The following is a 19,129-nucleotide window of genomic DNA, read 5'->3' on the forward strand; positions in this document are numbered from 1 at the left end:
TGTGTTTCATGTTGACAGCTATGGAGTAAGATATTCAAAGAAATTTAGATCTTATATAAAAGTTTTAGAGTCTCAAGTTGTTGACTAGATGTGCTCATGCCATTAAAATATTTTTAATCTTAATCTTTTTCAGTCCCAGCAAAGATGCATTGTGATCTTTGCTCTGGTGTGCTGCTTTGCAATTCTGGTTGCACTGATATTTTCGGCAGTGGATATTATGGGAGAAGATGAGGATGGACTCTCAGAAAAGAACTGTCAAAATAACTGTCGGTAAGAGGTAACAAACAAAACTTCTCTTTTGGGGTGGAAAGGAACATATGTGTGTTATATAAGGGCATGAAGTAATTTCCATGGTCCTGTGGTTTTGGGAAGAGCAGCTAACAGAGGAAGAAACTGTTTCTCATTTTGAATTTCTGACTTCAGAGGTTAGTTTAACAAAGTAAAGCACACTTTTTGAAGTTAATTTTGAGCAAGACCCTTGTGTTAGATCAAATACTGAAACAAAGCCCATTAAGTTTCAGTAATTGAGTATTGAGTTCACATAATTCCTAATTTGTTGGGGAGGGTAAAACAGGGAAACATTATGAATGTGATTGTTTGGCAGAAGATTCTGAAAATATGAAGGCTAGAATCAAAGTAGAAATGAAAGCCTGCTTTGAGTCATAAGATACTCAGTACTAGTTATTATATAACCAAAGAACAATAGCCTAGCCAGCTAAAGGAGAATCCCTGCTTATGAAACAACGTCCTTCTGCTGATAGAAAGTCCAAAGGTCAAGAAGCAAGGAAAGAACTTGCAAAGCTTGTAGAGTCTAAAATGCAACACTGTATGTAAAATCTTTAGTGGGTGTATCTTGTAGTGATTGGTTACTGAAAATTAGAATATTCACTATAGAAAAAGATATATTGGATTGTAACAAGAACTTCACCCTCTTAACTCGCTCTCTTCTCTCCTAACTCTTAGCCTTACCCCTCTCTCAGCTCCCCTCTCCCCCTCTCTTACCTCTTCCCTCTTTCCCTCTCTTACTCTTACCCTCTTGGTTTTTCCCCTCTTATCCCTCTCTTGTCTTCCCCCTCTCTCATAAGCCTCCCTGGTTTCCCCTGCTCTCCCTCTGTTGCTCTTACTCCCTCCCTCCCCTTTTCTAACCTCTCCTCCCCCTGCCCTCCCCGCTCTCTCTCTCCTCCCCCTGGCCACGTGAACACCGAGGCTGGTGGTGGACACAGGTCTCCCCTCTATTTACCCTTATAATAAATTGCTTATACTTGAACAGCTTGACCCTGGAGAAGTCTCTCACTGCGAGCAAGCATTATAAACAGCAATACTAATTCTTTCATGTCTTTATCTCATTAAGAGTACTTCTTTGTTTCTCCAGAAAGGTCACTGATGCCTTTTGACCTAAAATTGGTGTCCATTCTGTGTAGGGGGAGCTTTTCTATTTCATGTTTGATGCATTCCTCTTATAGACACAGTGGCTTACCTATGAACTGTGAAGGAAATTAGTGGTATGATCAGAAAGACGAGTGTTGACAGTGTTGAATTAAGCTTTGCTACAGACACCTGCCATCGTTGTGTATATTTTTTAACTTTTGGTTCTGTTAGTTTTAATTAGGTGATTAGTTTTTTGGGCCTTTCATTTCCAGACTATGAATCTCATTTTGCTACTCCTCACTGTCATTTTCTTCCATGAATCTGTTCGTTAGTGATGAGCAATGCTCATCATATTGTCCTATTTGCCATATTGTCCCAGGTCCTCTTCTGTCCACCAAGCTGATTTAAAAATAATTTGTAGACTTCATTCCCAGTTGTATTCTGTTTGGGTTTTTTCCCCAAGACTTTAACTTTTTACAGAGCACCCTCTCTGATCCACTTTATTAAAAAAAAAAAGTCATTGTTAAATAGCTTGTCAGAAATCCATTCTAATCTGATCACGGAATTGCTGGAGTAGGAGGGGCCTCTGGGCATCCTCCAGTCCATGACCCCATTCAGAACAGGGCCAGCTACAGCAGGTTGCTCAAGCATGTGCGCAGTCATGCTCTGTGTAGCTCCAAGGATGGACTCCACAGCCTTTCTGCAAAGCTTGTTCCCCTGTTTGTGCAGAACCTACCAAGCTACCAATGTCTGGGTAGGAGGTAATTGACATTTGCATTTTAGAATAATTTAATGAAAGATTTATGTTTCTTTGAGCCTTTGATCCTTATTTCTGCTATTCTTTGTGCATTTAGTGTGAAAACTCTTTTGGGACAGTGCCTTTTTATGCTGCACCTGTCACACTGCAGACAGCACTAATTCAGAATCTGGAAAAATTTATGTTTTTTCAATTATAATGGGCTTTTATAATATTTTTTGCATGCTGCTTAAGAAAAAAAAAACAAAACCAAGAGGATTCTTGAAATTCATATCTCCTTTCAAGTGGAATATACTTGCATCATCAGGTAGCTTTATACTGAAACCAACTGTCCTTCTGGCACTTTCTCTAGAATTGTTTTTACATTTGCTTTTGTTCACTTCATTATATACTTACAGGTCTGGGCAGCCTTCTGGTATCTTCTCTGAATTTTCTAGAGTTCAGCCAGCTTTCCTTGCCCCATCAAGGTCTTAAGCGTCTTTCAGTGTGAGATGTTGTCTTCCAAAATTTTTGAAGATACTGCATGTGTTACCTCTACACCCACTGTCTCCATGTGTGAATCTTTGACAGAACTAGGTCAGATGAGGGGAAGGTCTTTTTGTTCATTGGCTTCAATATGCATACAACTTCAGCACACTCAGAAATTACTGCACCATGTATCATAGTTGTATCAAATAATGGTTCCCATTTTGTTCTGGGTAGCTGTGTAGGCCTAGCCAGGGAAGGACTTCACATTCTTTACTTTTTATTCTTCAAAGGGAAAAAAGAAATCAGAGTAGAATAGATACACAGTACTAAAAAAACAGGGATATTATTTTTTTCCATGTGAGAAATTGATTTCTTCTGTCTCTTTTGGGTTACGGCAATCTGCCTTTCCAAAGACTACTTACCTTTGCTCCGTGTTTTGTTGGTTCACAAGTGTCAGTATTGTCCCCTCCTGGATTTTCTTAGAGGAGCCTGAGACTAAATTCAGCACCTTGACTTTAAACATACGAGTCAGTTAAACTGCTCTGTGTTTATATGGATGAAAGTGAACCCAGACCCTAGCTCAATTTTAAGGTGCCTTTCACAGAGTGATTCAAATGCATGATCTAGTTACTAATGCCTGAACTAGAAGGCACATAAATGCTGTGCATATGGACTGTCTAAACCATTTCTAATAACAGTATCCAAGTGCTGGCAGCTGCTGCCTTCTAAGTCCTTCTCTACACGATTAAACTGGGGTCCTTTATGTGTTAAATGCATCACAGAGTTAACTGAAGTGTCACAAATCAATTGCTGCCAATGGCATGTATTTAGTACTTGGGCTAAGCACTTTTAATAAGTAAGACAAGAGTTACTGAATTCTTAAATTTCTGCTGTGTGATTACTTTCCCTGACATTAAGGAGGAGGTGCTTACATTTGCAGGTTGTGCAAGACAGAATGGTAATAGATGATCTCTTTTTTTTTTTTTAAATAAAATGTTTGTCAAATATAAGTTTCTATGTATGAGCCTATAATTCTTTTTTTTGTTTTAAGCGATGAAGTTTGTGAAGAATGTTGGTGGGAAGGGATGCTGTTGATTTGACAAGAACTTTGGTGATGGTTTGTTAATGGCTGGTTTTTTTTGGAAAGTTTTATTTTTTGTTTTTGTTTTAAAGAAAAATACACCTGACATACAACTGTGGTCTAGAAAAATTCTCTGGCTAGAAAGTTTTGGAGCTTGTGTCAAAAAATAAAATTTTTACAAGAGAGAAAGAGAGCATAAGAGGAAGACTTTTTAGAATCTAGAACTTTTGCAAGTGGTGTTTTCCACTTACATTTCTCTTTCTTTTTGTGATTGGATTATTCAGGAACATAAATGCAGCTTTTCTGTCCGCTTGTTGTAATTCAACATGTGGTTCCTCTTCTATAAACCAATCCTTAAACTCTTATTACATGGGGAATACTTACTGCATATGTTCCCAAAATGACCTTACTCTTTATTGATGTATTTATTTCTCATGTGGGCTTTGTAACAAAAATAAGTCTGGGAGTGGGAAATCAGGCTTTTTTGCATATCTTCTCTGATTGCTGGAGGGATTGATGCTACCCATCCTATTAAAAACAATGTCAACTGATTGAAATTAAAGGAATAAAAAAAAGTAGCAGTGACTGTGAAAAGTTGAGGCTTTGCAGTTTTTGCTCAGTATGTGATGGAAATAATTCTCTTGAGATGTCCACAGTAATGTTGTTAGGCAGCCCTGATGGATGAGACTGGTAAAGAGGATATACTTAGCAGTCTGGGAATTTTGCCTGTCTTGCTGTGGGTCCATTAGACGCTGAATCTATAAAATTAGATTATTGTAATTTGAAAAAAGTACATTTTAATGGCTGATCTATTTTGAATAAATCTTGGCTAGCCTCTGATGTAATGTCATTTAAGACTTGACTTTGTTGGAAATGACTGGTAAACACTAAACATGGCAATTTTGGAAACAGAAGAAATGACATCTAATAAGAGATTGTCTCTGCTATCCAGACTTTTTGAACCAAGGTTGTTTTGATTTATTAATGGTAACTTGAGCTGTTCAAGGCTCAACTTGAGCCTCTTCTGCTTGTTGGTGCTGAAAGCCATGCTAGGGATCCTACAGAGTTTACACATGCTCTTAGTTATCCTTGTCTCACTGGCTTTTCCAATATCTGTTGAAGCAGTGGTAGCAGGTGGCATAGGTCCCACCTCTGGCTGTGGGTTTGGCCCTATCCCTTGAACTACAGAACAAGGTGGAAAAAAAGGGAAGCAATGGTAGCTACTTTCCATGCTTACCAAGCTAAAACCAAAACTGTTGTAATGTGGTTTTTTTGTTGTTTTTTTTTTAAATATTGCCTTTCTCTGATGATAATTGGAAGAATTTTCCTGATTTCTGTTTGTGTTTTCAAGGCAGATTCTGTCTTGCATTCTGTTCCAGTGATGCTGTTTTGATCATTTCTCTTCTCCTCACAGTCATATATAATGAAGGCACTTGTTCTTTTGCGTTTGAATTTATGTTGGAAGAATTTGCTGTTGTTAATGACAGGAGTGGCAAAGCCTATTTGGTTCACTTCTTGATTGTAGGGAGGCTTTGACCAATGCTGTCCTATAATAGGTAGGTGATGAGACCTGAGCAGTGTTTGCGATTTCTTCAGATATTTTTTGGATAATGGTTGGTATCCTGGAGAGGCTTAATCTTCCTGTTGATGTGCAAAGCTTTAGAATTTAACAGTACCCTGCAATGTTGAATTTCAGAGGTTAAATCTAGTTGTATACAATAATTATATTGAACAATTACTGTGTGTTGCATGCACTGCTTTCAATTTCATTAGATGATTATTCTCTGGTTGTGAAAGGGGGCCCACAATTGATTTTTTTCTGCTGCTTTATAAATCTTTTCTTTCAACTACTCTGCTATTTCACTAAGTAGGGTTTTGCAGCACTATTAAATAAGCATACTGCAGCACATGCTTACATTCATTTACCTTGGAAGTGCTTTGCCCCTGGCTTATTGTGGAGGAGATTTTCTCTGTGCTGCGTGGGTTCTGAACATAGCAAGGTTTATATTGACTGGTTTCTATTTAATAAACAAACTGTGACAAGCATAATAGTTAAATGTCTAAACAGAACAAGATGCTCATATTTTGAAAACAAGCCTGTTAAAGAGCAACTGAAGTTTTCTGTTTACAAAACAACTATTCCACTTGGCATAAAAATGCTTTCTGTCAACATGATGGACTAGAGGATCAAGTCTACCCTCAGTCAGTTTGCAGACAGCACCAATTTGAGCAGAAGTGTTGATTTCCGGAGGATAGGAAGGCTCTGCAGAGCAATCTGGAGAGGCTGGATCAATAGGCCAGTGCCAAAGGCATGAAATTCATGAAGTGATGGGCCTTGCCCTTGAGTCACAACAACCCCTTGCAGCACTACAGGCTGGGGCAGAGCGGCTGGAAAGCTGCCCAGCAGAGAAGGACCTGGGAGTGCTGGCTGACAGTGACTAAACATGAGCCAGTGTCTGCCCAGCGGGCCAAGAAAGCCGATGGCATCCTGGCCTGTATCACCAATAGTGTGGACAGCAGGACCAGGGCAATGATTGTTCTCCTGTGCTCGGCACTGGTGAGGCCTCACCTTCAATCCAGTGCTCAGTTCTGGGTTTCTCAGTTCAAGGACATTGAGGTGTTGGAGGGTGTCCAGAGAAGGGCAATGGAGTTGGTGAAGGGTCTAGAGCACAAGTCTTGTGAGGAATGGCTGAGGGAGCTAGGGTTGCCTAGTTTGGAGAACAGGAAGCTCAGGACTGACCTTATTCCTCTCTTCAGCCACCCAAAACAGGCTATAGACAGGTGAGAGTCAGTCTCTTCTCAAATGTGGCAAGTGGCAGAGGAAATGGCTTCAGGTTGTGCCAAGGGAGGTTCAGGTGGGATATTAAAAACCATTTGTTCACTGAAAGGGTTATGAAGCATTGAAACAAGTTGCTTGGGAAAGTGGTAGAATCATCATCCTGGGAGGTATCTAAAAGAGATACAGATCTGGGGCTCAGGGATATTGTTTAGTGGTGAACAAGGTGGTGCTGCATTAATCGTTGGACTTACTGATTTTAAGATCTTTTCCAACCTTAACAATTCTAGGGTGACTGTTTTCCTCTTGGTTTTGGGTGATATAGAGAATGAGCTATAAAACCTCCTAATTTTTCAGATGATCTCTATTTGTAGTCATTTTTATTTTTGCATGTAAAGAGGGAATGTACTTTCAATTGAAGTTTCTTGACTGGTCACCACAAAAACCTGGTGTACCTCCTGCAAATCCATTTAACATCTGAAGCCATGGAGGGGAGTTACTGTAGTGGTGGAGGACCCATGATTTCGAGACCGGAGCAGCTGGGGATGATGTGGTGAGATAATTGAAGGACGGGCTCAATTTGATGACCTGAAAAAAAAAGTGCTTTAATAGCGAAAATAACAAATATACAATCTGGACAGAGTAGAAGGTGCACCAAAAGGGCGAGGGTCAAGGGGATACAGTAACTTATATAACCTAAGGTTGGGGTGGAGTCTAAGGGTAAGGGTTCAATCGGAAAAGGTGATTAGGAATATGTAAAACATTGCACCAAACATGGGCCAATAATACTAGGGGAAACAGAGAACTTTCTAGTAACATTTACATAAAACATGTACAGGAGGCAATGTGGCTAATACTCTCCATAAATAAGATGGTTTTTCCCACAGCCTTCTGCCTGGATTCCTATTGTCCCCAACAACTCACTAGTTCAACTTGCACAAAAAGAAATTCTACCTATCCTACCTTTTATTTTTCAAAATTCATTTCAGTGGAAAAGATAAAGTATTAACAGTACAGTACCTGTACAGGGGACAGTTCTTTTCCTGTGTTTTGGCACAAAACACAAAAAACAAAGGATAATTCTCCTTTGTTTAGCATTTAATTTCAGCTATAGAGAGTGTCTTCACAAATTAAAAAATTAGTGAAAAAAACTCATGAACTGTTTAGATCTTATTCTGTCTGCATTACTCCCAGTAGATAGTTCATTGTTAATTACATTGTATCAAATAGGTCTGGGCTTCCACTCATTTTATTCAAACACACAAACCTATTCTTTTTCCTACTCTTTGTTCCATTAAGTCTGATTATTTTCTGTGGACTTTAGGATAGAGGACTTTAGAGTCTCCTTAAGGCAGCTTTTCCTGCCATGATACGTGTTGTTTAGGATGTAAGACAGAGATTAACATATTTTGTGTTCTTGGAAGTTACCTTTTTAAGTTTATGTTTATTTTCCCTTTAGAATTTATTAATTGATATCAGAGAAAATGTTCCAAGCTAATAAAAATCAAATTCCAATTACTTCAAGGTTCCTAGGTAATGCAGGTAGGATAAAGGAGCAATTCATGTGTTAGAGTATCCTATCTTCTGTCTAGTTTCCTGGAGCTTCTCTGTGATTAAATATTTTTCTTTTCTCTTTTTGTTTTTTTTTCACACTTTCTCCCTTCTCAACTTAATTTGTTCTTTTCTCTTTTCACCTAAATATCTCCAGAAGGCTGAAACTATTTCATCCGAGCAGAACTTAAAAGATTTCTGAGGACATTTTCTCTACCAGATTGTAAGGCTATACTAAACAGATTTTAAATCTAAAATTAGTGGTCATTCTCATGATCTTGAAAACCAATTTATGACATTTCAGAGAGGTTTTTATTCTGCCTGGTGGGAATAGCCACCCAGCTTAATAAAACTCCGTGATAAATTTTGCTTCCTTGGGAAAGGCATTAAAAGTAGCTAAAAATTGTAGTAGAATTGTAGTAGAATCTGTTTGAATTCATACTCCTTTTCAGGGTGACTTGTTCGTTCAGCCAGAGCTGACTTTGCATTAAATCCTAAAAAGCACCTGTTCCAATGACACCATTTATATTTAATTTCTTCTCCACCCTCAGAGTATATGTATGAAAAAGATACTTATTATCCTGTCAGGTTACATTAGATGCATTGGGTTCTGTGTCTAATCCTAGGACAGCACTGTGAGTGTCCTCTAGGCTAGCATGATTTGATACTCCTCAGCAGTGCAAGTGTATCATGCTGGATGGTTTCTGTGACCTGCTGAGCCTGCCTTTCCGAGCACCAGGGCAGTACCATGCTTAAGAAGAAGCAGATGTGGTGCCTGCTGAAGCCCAAAACGTTGTGCAGAGCTGGTGGGCCTGAGCTAACTCTCCAGTTCAGCCATGTGCAGCTCACTTTGCTGTGGTGGCCCTGAGGTTGCCCTGGCTCTTGGCATTAATGTCCTGCTGAGATGCTGCAGGGAGAGCTGGTGGTTGTGCTTTGTTAGGACTGGTTTTTCCAGATGCTCTTTACATGTACAGGAAGACAGATTTTGGTGAAATGTTTGGGGTTCTTTGTTATTCTGAAGATTTTCTTCCTGGTTTATTTTCCTCTGAATAAGTGGGTGAAATTTAGGTGAAGCCAGAGTCATCTCTCAATGGTTTCTGATATGATGTCCATATGTCCACGTGTCTAGTTAGTCAGAGCATCATTGTGAGTAACGCTTCAGATACAAATTACTCTGGCATGTTGGGCAAGATGTCAATGACGTGTTCATCCGGAAAGTATGAGTTGCTTCCTTTATTCAGCTTACCCACATCCAGTTGTCTTAACCATGGGTGAAAAATGCAATGGAGAAATGTTTCATTATCATTAGTATTTTTTCACTTTATGTTTTAGGATTTTTTCGCCACAATTAATTTGCTTCCTGTCAACCAGACTGGAAAAAGAAATAAAATAAAAAAATCCGCAAAAACTTTGGCATGTGCCAGACACAGATCTGCCATTTATCCTCTATTTAATGACCAGTCTTTTTCAAATAAGATTATTTGAAAATTATTATACAGCTCAAAGAGAGTTTTTATGATGGACAACCTCACCGTTTGGTAGGTTTAAAACTGATTGCTTCACATACTAAATGTTAAAATGGCTCTTCTGAGACCCATCAATGATTTGCATGCCTTCTGATATGAGGGGGAGGATTCATCTTACCTCAGACTAAAGTTTTGATGGATATTTAATGGCACATTGGAAGCACTGACTTTGACTTTTTACTCTAGATCTGATTGGAACTCTTGGAATAAATATATTACACTCATATATATGTCCACAAATGATACCTGATGTCTTTTGTCAGTTTGGCAGGTATAGAGTTAACTGATTTTCACTGCTTTATCAAAATATTTCTTTAAAGAACCTGTTGGGAAAATGCAGCAATATTTTTAAAATTTTCTTTGTTGTCATTTATTAAATACCTCCTCAAGTCAGCTGGGCTTGAATAAGAATAATTTTTAGAACTCTTCTCCTGACTGAGGATTGGAGAAAAACGCACTTTTACCAGTCATTTAGCAAACTGTGAATCTGCATAAGCTTCATTACTAATCATGACACTTTAAGGCAAGAATGAATATGTCACCAGCATCAAGCAGGTAGTCATGATTTGGATTTTATTCAAACACTGTCAGAAACTCTAGTCCTTTTTTCAGCCAGTTTCGGGTCACTTGTATCTGCTTGGCAGTGCATGATTTACAGTTCATTGCAGGTGCTGGTGGAGAGCAGGGTTTAATAAATGCATTAGTGGATACTTGAGGTGATGTATTTGGGCCAATGGAGGCTGAAGTGCTAGACTAGTGGAAGTGTTTCCTCAAAGATGCAGCCTGCACCAGTGGGACAGTGACAGACTGCAAGAGCTGCCCCATCTGGTGTGTTTCATAAATGCATGTGAGCCACCTCAAAGATATCCCCATTCACCTTCCAATTTTGGTCCAAGACAGGCTGCCAAAACTGGAGCTAGTCCATCACTACAGCAGCTTTGGGGAATGGTGTGGGAGAGCAGTAGAGAGAGCATTAGAGATGCAACCTCTGTATGAAAGCAGACAAACTGTTATCTTCCCTAGTGACACATCTGTTTGCACGTGAAAAGACTTCAGGACTGACTAGAGAGGAGAAAACTCTGCTCTTGCTCTTGAGAAGAGTTATGCAAATACCTAAAATGGGCAGCCAACTGATTCTGTGTCAGAGGTACTGCTCTGGCCATGTACACTTGGTAGAATTTCCATGGAAAAATGTACTTCTGATATTTGATGGAGGTTTTATGTTTTCAGGCCTTTTTTGAGAGTCAGGAATTCGCTATTAAAATGTATTCCATAGGGTAAATACCAGTAAGTCAGTTAATGCTTTCTACTGAGACCTAAAAAGGTGTTGGTTGTTTGTTTGTTTTCTTTGGTGTTCTTAAAACACTGCTTTATGAATCCAGATAGCTCATGTCTGTTAGGGGGAGTGGTTCCTGACTTTGTTCATCTTGGCTAGAAATGTACCCATCACTTTTCCTTTTTTCCCCTCTGGTTTTAACTTGAATGCAACAAGTTTTAAATATGCGATATTAATCAGATGCAATTCTTGATGGACCTAACTTAATTACTATTAAAAAGAAAAAAAAACACAAAAGAAACAAACCCCCCAACCAAAACCAAAATTAAACAAACAACAAAAGAGAAATACGAATAGATACCGTGTGAAACCATCTGACAGTAGTTAAACCAATCTTAGTACTCCTAAGGTATCCTGGAGCGTTTCCGTAGACTCTTGCCTCAGTAATTTGAGTGCTGGCAGTGTGCTTTGGGAATGGATACTTTAAGTAATTTATTCTTTTAATCTGTGGATTTTTATTACTGTTTCTACCTTGACCACATCTGCTGAATTTGCAGTGCTGATTTCAAATAGTTGCTGACTAAAGTTTTTACCTTCAATTTTCCTTCGTTGTTTTGCAAAGCATTTTTGTTTGTTCTTGCTGGGCAGGAAGGGCATTAATTTAATTTAGAGTATTGTTGGATTGTGTAAATGCCAACATCATAGAATATAATTTAATTTCTATTCTGGGTAAGAGAGCTTTTACTTAGAAAAATCTCATTTAATTATTGTTAACACCATAAAATCATGCTTATTTATGAGGAAAAATAATATTTTGATTCTTGATTGGTTTCTATGACCATAAGCTAACATATTTATCCATTCCAAGTCATACCAAGATAATCAGAGCCTTTTAGAAAGATGCATGGGCCAAAAGAGAAATAGTAGCAATCAGATTCCCACTTCTTGTGTATTGATATGTGATTATTCAGTCCAAATTAATGTTGCTCTTTGCAGTTACAAAGTGTCCATATGAGAAGCTCAGGGGTTGTATGGAAGGAAATTAAAAGGCAACATAAATTTTGCTATTTAAAAAAAAATATAAAAAGGCCTAGTTTTGCCTGTAATAATTTGCCATATTCAAGCCTTATAAAAAGGTTTAATATGAACATAGTCACAAACTGAATGTAGAAATAAAATTAAAACATCTGGTTAACTAATTAATGTATATGACAGGGGCTATTTGTACAATATTTGCCATTCTTCTGAAAGGCTTTTTAGAGTTGTTATGTTAGGATATTTTAGTGTATTTTACAGATGGGTGAACGATGAATGGATTGCTGCTCAAAAGAGCTAAATAGTCGTAACAGCTGATGAGGGGCTTGTGTGGCTGCTACATGGCTTTGTACAGGACTGACTAAATACTTCAGCTGTTGAGTTTTACATAATTTGAAAGTCATGGTAATGGTATTTACTCAAGACTTAAACACAGTACAGACGAAGGAAAGAGGTTGAATTTTTTTTCATTGATTAAATGGGTACCAAGTGAGCACTTACTGTTGTGCTGGCAAGTCTCAGCTCCTGGTTCCTGACTGATGGACATGCAGGGTGCTCCCTGAAGTGTGCAGCTGGGTTTCCTTAGGCATGACAGGGGCAAGAATGGCTTAGCATTGCTGTCCTTATTTTTATTAGGAAGGAAGCTGCATGCCATGGGCTGGGGGCAGAGCTTCCCCAGCTGCCATTTAGCTGCATTGCCTGGAGTCACTGTCAGGAAACAGGCACTTCATAGTGGCAAATGGCTGTACATTACTGTGTTTGGAAGACTATTTCTAATAACATTTATAGATAATGAAAACATTGAAAACATCAGCTCAGAATTAAGAATAGTAGTATGAGGGGTTTTTTGTGTATCAATTGAGGATATGTTACAACTGTGGCATCAAAGTGCAATGAAGATATTTAGAAGCACAGAAATAAAAGCTAGGCCAGCCTTTCCATATTCCTGGTAAGGGATCAGAAATCTAATGAGCAAAAAGCAATTAAATAAAATTAAAATTGGCTGGTCCTTTCAAAGCTAAGGAGAAACTGGGAGGGGTAAAATAGTGCATTTAGTAACTAAAACTGGGGGTTAAAAAAGTTTTTGTTCTGATGGTGTCCTTGTCCTTTCATGTCTAAAGATTAACTATGAACTTTTGAAAAATTTAGACAACCCAATTGTGTGGGTTTTTTGATAAGCATATCCTGGAGATCTTCAATTACAGTATGGTAGTGAACAGAGAAAACTAAATGATGTAGTGATTCTTGGTTAATGGTATATATGGCATTCTAGATAATAAACAGATGTGACAGATATATTTCTTATTCTAAATTCAACAGAATTGGGTCACTGTTTCTTTTTTTTTTTTGTAGAAGTTTTGCAAAATGCACCTTATCTTTTTTCAATTTACCTCAGATCCTCAGGATCCTCATGTTTTTGTAGTTTACCCTTCAATGTAGCACCTAGCTGTCTATGATGTGGTAATCTGAGCTACAGATCTGCTTTTTACAAGAGTGAGGTTTTAATTTTTTTTTAAGCACTGAGTGATGTATCACCTTGATGTTATGAAAACGACAGAGGCACTCTGGCTGTCGCATAGGCAGGATACTGGCAAGCCTTTATGCAGGGAAAACCATTCTTCTAATTAACATCAAACCTGAGAACCAAGCTAGATTGCAAGAACTTTCATGTGAGTGTGGATGTTTTGAATAATGAATGGTGGTGTGTTGAATTGTTAATACTTTATCTACAAACACTGACTTGAAGTAGTTCATCTTACTGTTTGTGTTTACTTCATTTTTCATGGCTTACACACTGATTAAATCTTATTATGTGATAAATATGTTTCCTCATTGGTTTCTTACTTTTTTACGCTTTTTAAAATTTATTTTCCTTCCCCTTGACAGACATCTATAACTTGTTTTCCTTCTCTCCTTCTTTACCCTGTCATTTGGCTTGGCTTTGTGAGATTCTGACAGCGTGCTTGCCCTTCCCTTGGGCTTTTCATTACAGGCTTCTTTGTGGTCTTTCCCTATGCGCCAGTGGTTTAGAAAGTGGCATAAACTCCATTCCTTGGAACGTTTTCAGACTCCCTCCCACACACATGCGTGTTCCCTGCCTAGATGAGCTATCTCGAGTCTATATTTGGAGACTGAGAGTGTCTGGAGAATAAATCTGTGTTGGCCACAGTGCTGCAAATACCGAATGAATTCACAGTTTTAAGTATTATGTTAAGACAAGAATTTAGCTAATTAGTTTTGGTGCAATTATTAGAAGAGTGTGTCGTAAGATAGTTAATCCAGTGAATATGCTTATGTGATGCCAGTTTTATTAGACTTGAAATCAAAATATATAATGTCTTTTACCTGAGAAGGATTATATTTTGTGATAGCAATTAGTAGGCTTTAATAAGGTGTACTGAAACAAGACAGACTCTTCTTGGGTTGGCCAAGGGATGTCTTTTGGGGTGAAATATGTAGGATTAGTGTTTAACTTAGAGGCACTGTGGAGAAGATGTGCTATTCTGCTTTAAGCAGAGGGAAATGTGTTTAACCCCTTGCTTAGTCTTGGATTCCTGAACTTAATTCATGCTTTGAAACTGGCCCTCCAAATGCTAGATGACTCCCCTGCAGAATGGCAGCTCCTGGTACTGCAACACTCTTCTGCCAGTCACCTCAGCGTGGAGCTCTTCCAGAGAGATTCCATGTGCTGATTAGTTCCTGGCATTGCTGACACCTGGTACTCTGCCCCTCATTTGTACATTTAAGTAATGTCCTTTGAAGAAGCACCTTTAAGTTGGCCACACTGCTGCCCCATCCCCAGGAGAAACTTGGGACCCTGTGGTTCTCTGATTTTGCTCTTGCAGTAGTTACTGGGATCTCTGACTTAAACCCCATATAACAGGTGCAACTTATGGGAGTTGAAGTTGCAATTCGCTGTGCTTTTGTTCTTTGATGAGTTCTTATAGAAGGCAGCTTATTTTGTTAAGATAAAGAAAAAAAACTAAGGATTTTAACGCAGAGCCCAAAGATCAGGAAGGGCCTTTGTTTTGGTACACTCATTGGAAGTGAAAGTTGTTGTTTGAATTATCTGTGGAGTGTGAAGACTGGTCAGGTCAGCTGGTTTCTCCTGCCTCAGCACCCTCAGGCACTTGCCTCTCAGCAGTCTGCTGTAAGAATCCGCTGACCAGCTCTCAATTCTCCCCACAGCTGCAAAACCCATTAAAATGTTGTAGTGCTGACAGGCAGAAATGCTGTAAAAATGCAAATTTTCTTGTGCTGAGGGGCAAGATGCCAGGAAATGCTTTTCAAAATGTTTCACTGCTGCTTAAAGATTTAGGGTAGTTGATACAGATGGAATGCTAAGTTTTAAGCAATTGGAGAGAAGCTTTTACCATTACTATGTCCATTAGTATTTTGGTTCTTCAGTCACCTGAGGACTTTGGTGCAAAGGGTTTGCTTATGTCTTTTATTTTTTTTTTATTTATTTTTTTTTAATATTTTTAAACAGAAAATAATGGGCTAAGAGGTGGTGTTCTGCTCTGTTTGGTGCACAAAGGAAGGACTGCTTCCTAGGCTCAAAAATGGCACTGAGGTCACCTGCCTACATGCAGTACTTAGAAACTCTATAGAAGAGTTTAGGATAGAAGGGTCTGCTGTGTTTCAGCAGGTATTTTAGCAACTTGTACCCATTGATGCTCTGTAGAACAGTGGCCAAGTCGAATGTACAGAGTGGTGCCCATGACTCAGTCAGTAGATTACTGAGCCGAGGAGATTGTTTTTTCTTTAAAAGCAAGATGCTTTAACTAAAATAATTATGTCTTCTGTTGCAAAAGAATGTGGTGGTGAGTGCTTTGTGCAGATTTTAGAAAATCTGTGACATGATCAGAAAATTTAAAAATTATTTTTCTTTCATCTGAAATAACAGCTGTGTGACAGTTGACTATCAAGACGGTTTTGAAGGATGTTATTTTCTTCCCTTCACCATGGTTTAAAAAAAGGGAGGAGTTTATGATATTTCTGCTTTTTCCCACTGTGGTAACGTACTTTCTATTGAAGCAATACAATAATTTCCTCCTCTGCTAGCCTTCCTTTGCCCTGTATGAGCTGTTCAGGCATAATATGCATCATAAATTTTCTCTGAAATGCAGTCATCTGCATTGATGTGCTGTATTCGTGTTGATGTATTTATGTTGCTTTAGTTCTCAGCTTTACATCAGATGATGCATAGGACAGGTAGGATTTGGAAAGGGCTACTTTGCTATTCAGTAAATTACTTTCTCTGAAGATTGTCACAACCACCTTCAGAATGCTTACACAAGTGTAAATAATAAGACGAAATAATGTCTTTTCTGTGTTCTTTCTTATAACACTACTGAGGTGCATTCTGAGTGTTTCATGAGCATTCTTGAGTCAGCAATATCAAGAAACAGGAGCTCTTTGTAGTAAAGTTTCAGTAGTGATCTCAGTGGTACACATATATGGAATTAATACATATACTTCAGTCTAATTTTAATCTGAGTAGCCAGGAAATGGTCATACAATATTCTCACAAGTTACTCAGAAAAATCTGGGTCACACAGAGCTGTCTGCAGTGTGGGAGTCCCATTGATAGGAGCAAAATATAAAGAAGTCAGAAACAATTTTACCCTCCCACAGAGGAATTAAACTGAAAAATGTTAAATGCGGGGTGTTTAACAGGGTTTGAGAAGCTCAGTGGTGTTGGCACAAACATACCCTGAATGTGTGCACTAATTACAAGAGTAGGTTAGCTTTTTTTGATCTTAGCAACCACAGACATGCTTCTTTTTTTTGTTATCCTTTGGTAATCAAAGACCTATCAGCTGGATAATCTGTTGCTGTACCAAACTGTTTATCCTTAAGCTTATCTGAGAAACCATATTGCAAGACAGAGGAGTTATCAGTGGGCTTGACAAGTTTAATTAGCTGTGCTGTGGCATTAAAGTTGTATGCATTATCTTCATTGTCACCCTGATAATATTTGTGGAGTATTTGTGTGTTACAATAAAAAATTCTCTAAGTTTTCCCTATTTATATTGACCTAGTATGCTATTAGATAAATAACATGTCTGTAGCAATTCTAAGAATGAGTTAGTTGTAGATTCTTTACAGAAAACTTAGGTTTTAGTTGTTTCTACGATATCTTTCATCTGGAAATAAACTGGAACTGCCATGTCTAAAGCCTTAACTCAAAAATTCTGACTTTACAGTTTTTATTTGCAACCAAGATTAGTTTATTTTAAAAATCAAATAAAGATAATAAAAGCATTTAATCAAATTCAAAGACTTACCTACAAACAACAAAGGGTGTGCTTTTAATTTCTTTGGGAGGCACATAGGTGCAGTGTTTAAAGTAACAAAATAGTAGTGTTTAAAGTAACAAAAATCAAGGAGTAAAAATCCATTTTCTAAATGCTGCTTTTATTTGGAACAAATTTATTTCATATGGGAAGTAAATAGTCTCCATAACAATCTTCGTTGTTGTTGCATCTTTTCTTTTCCTCTCCTTTGCTCTCCAGATCCAGCAATCCATCATGATGATGGTATGTACCTTTTTTTCCCCTCTTCCAGGTTTCAGGTAATTCAATTCTTTGAACTCATACTGTTGCTAATAATGTGACAATGAAGAGTCAATTTGTTGACAATGAAGAGGGACATTTGTTTGACATAGTCAAGGTTAATGGACTTCCTATGTGCCTTGCCATCTAGCAAGGCAAGAATGCTGATTGGCCTTTTATTAATAACGACTCTAATGTGGGATATTCTTCCTACACATAAGTGACAAGTTAGGTATACAAAATAGCTGGAGTTACAGTGGAAAAAGACTAACCTTTGGTAATTGTTCCTCAGTCCTCAGGAGATACTCAAAGTTAGGCTTTGTTCAAGGTGAGAATCAGTGGCAAAGCTACTAAAGACTATCCATGTCTTTTTTTTAATGAAATGTGTCATAAATATTGTTCTAAAGTTTAGTGACAATGTTTTAGGAAGCTAATCCTAGAAGGTTTTTGCATTGCATGCACAATGGTCAGCCTTGAAATTGTACAGAACACCTGATAGCATGAAATGTAGCTAAATAAAAATTACCCACCTCTGTATCAGAAAAAGATAAAGAAAAGGTCTTTGCTTATTTACTGAGGAACACATTCCCAGCAGGGATTTTTTTTTACTATTATAATTAGTTAAAAATCCAAGAAGGCTCTTATCTGTGGTGTTAGCAGCTCAAGTTAACCATTCCAAAAGCAAAGCACTGCTCACCTCACTCTGGCTGGGTGTGTTGTTGGACCCATACTGGTATTAGATGAAAGTAGTTAGGATAGTAATCAACAAGAGCAGAGCACAGAAATGGAGTAACTGAATTCTCTATCACATTGCTAATGAGGTAGTTATGGTTGTTTATGTCCCTCTTGAGCCCTTAAATTTTACTGCCAGGTATTTTGCTTCTTTGGGAAACAGTGATCACCTCCTTCCTAAAGTACTTCTCACAACTCCCCTCCTTCAGATCCTGTGGGTAGGAAGGGAGCGTGGCTGTAGAAAAATGTGCTGTGACCACTGCTTGCACCAGCAATGCGTTGGGCCACCTTGTCTCCATCTCCACCCTCTGGGTGCTTATTTCTTGGTTCTGAGTCTCTCTGCTGGAGTATTGCTAATTATCTGAATCTGGAATTACCATGTTTGAATGCATTAACTACTGAGTTGAAAGTTGAAAATACTGCTGCAAGTCTGTACTGGAGTAAAGAGTTTCTTCTTGGTCTCATTTGAAGAGAGAGTCTACATCACAAACTACTTCCAGGTTAATCTGAGACACCTATATTACCAAGTGTTTTCATTGTTTGAAGAGTTAATCTCAGATTTATTTCTTCCCCCCTGCACCCCCAAATTTACCTTATTTTAAATAATTAGCTGCTGCTTTTTTTATTGCTTTTTTAAAATTAATATGAGAGTGAAATGAAGATTTTTAATAGCAGCATTTTTCTCATTAAAAGTAAAATTCAGTTTAATTTAGGACTTATTTAATATTCAAAGCACTTGTAGTAAATTCTACACTACTTGGAAGTCTGTATTTTGGCATGGCACTAAAGTAGTACAACAATAACCCAAATTTTTCTATTTTATTAACCATGCAGTGCGTTTTTAAAAAACATTTACCATTTGCAGTGAAAAAGAACCAATTTGAAATAACAAAATAGAAAACATTTTCAAGCTGCTGAAACTTTACTCTGTGTTTGAAGACAACAGTGGGAAAAGTGATCTTCATTACAGATGTCATTATTTTGTGTATGACTACTAACTA

At 38.0% G+C, this 19,129-nt stretch overlaps 1 protein-coding gene across 1 annotated transcript in view; it reads left to right on the forward strand.

Moving 5' to 3' along the window:
* PLD5 (phospholipase D family member 5) overlaps positions 1 to 19,129 on the forward strand; it is a 178,353-nt gene that overhangs the window by 77,012 nt on the left and 82,212 nt on the right. The window contains exon 2 of the mRNA XM_058836895.1: positions 134 to 270. Within this exon, the coding sequence (XP_058692878.1) occupies positions 134 to 270 (137 nt within the window). The remainder of the gene's footprint in view (positions 1 to 133; positions 271 to 19,129) is intronic.

Source organism: Poecile atricapillus, chromosome 3 (assembly GCF_030490865.1).
Source record: "Poecile atricapillus isolate bPoeAtr1 chromosome 3, bPoeAtr1.hap1, whole genome shotgun sequence".
NCBI classification, from domain to species: Eukaryota; Metazoa; Chordata; class Aves; order Passeriformes; family Paridae; genus Poecile; species Poecile atricapillus.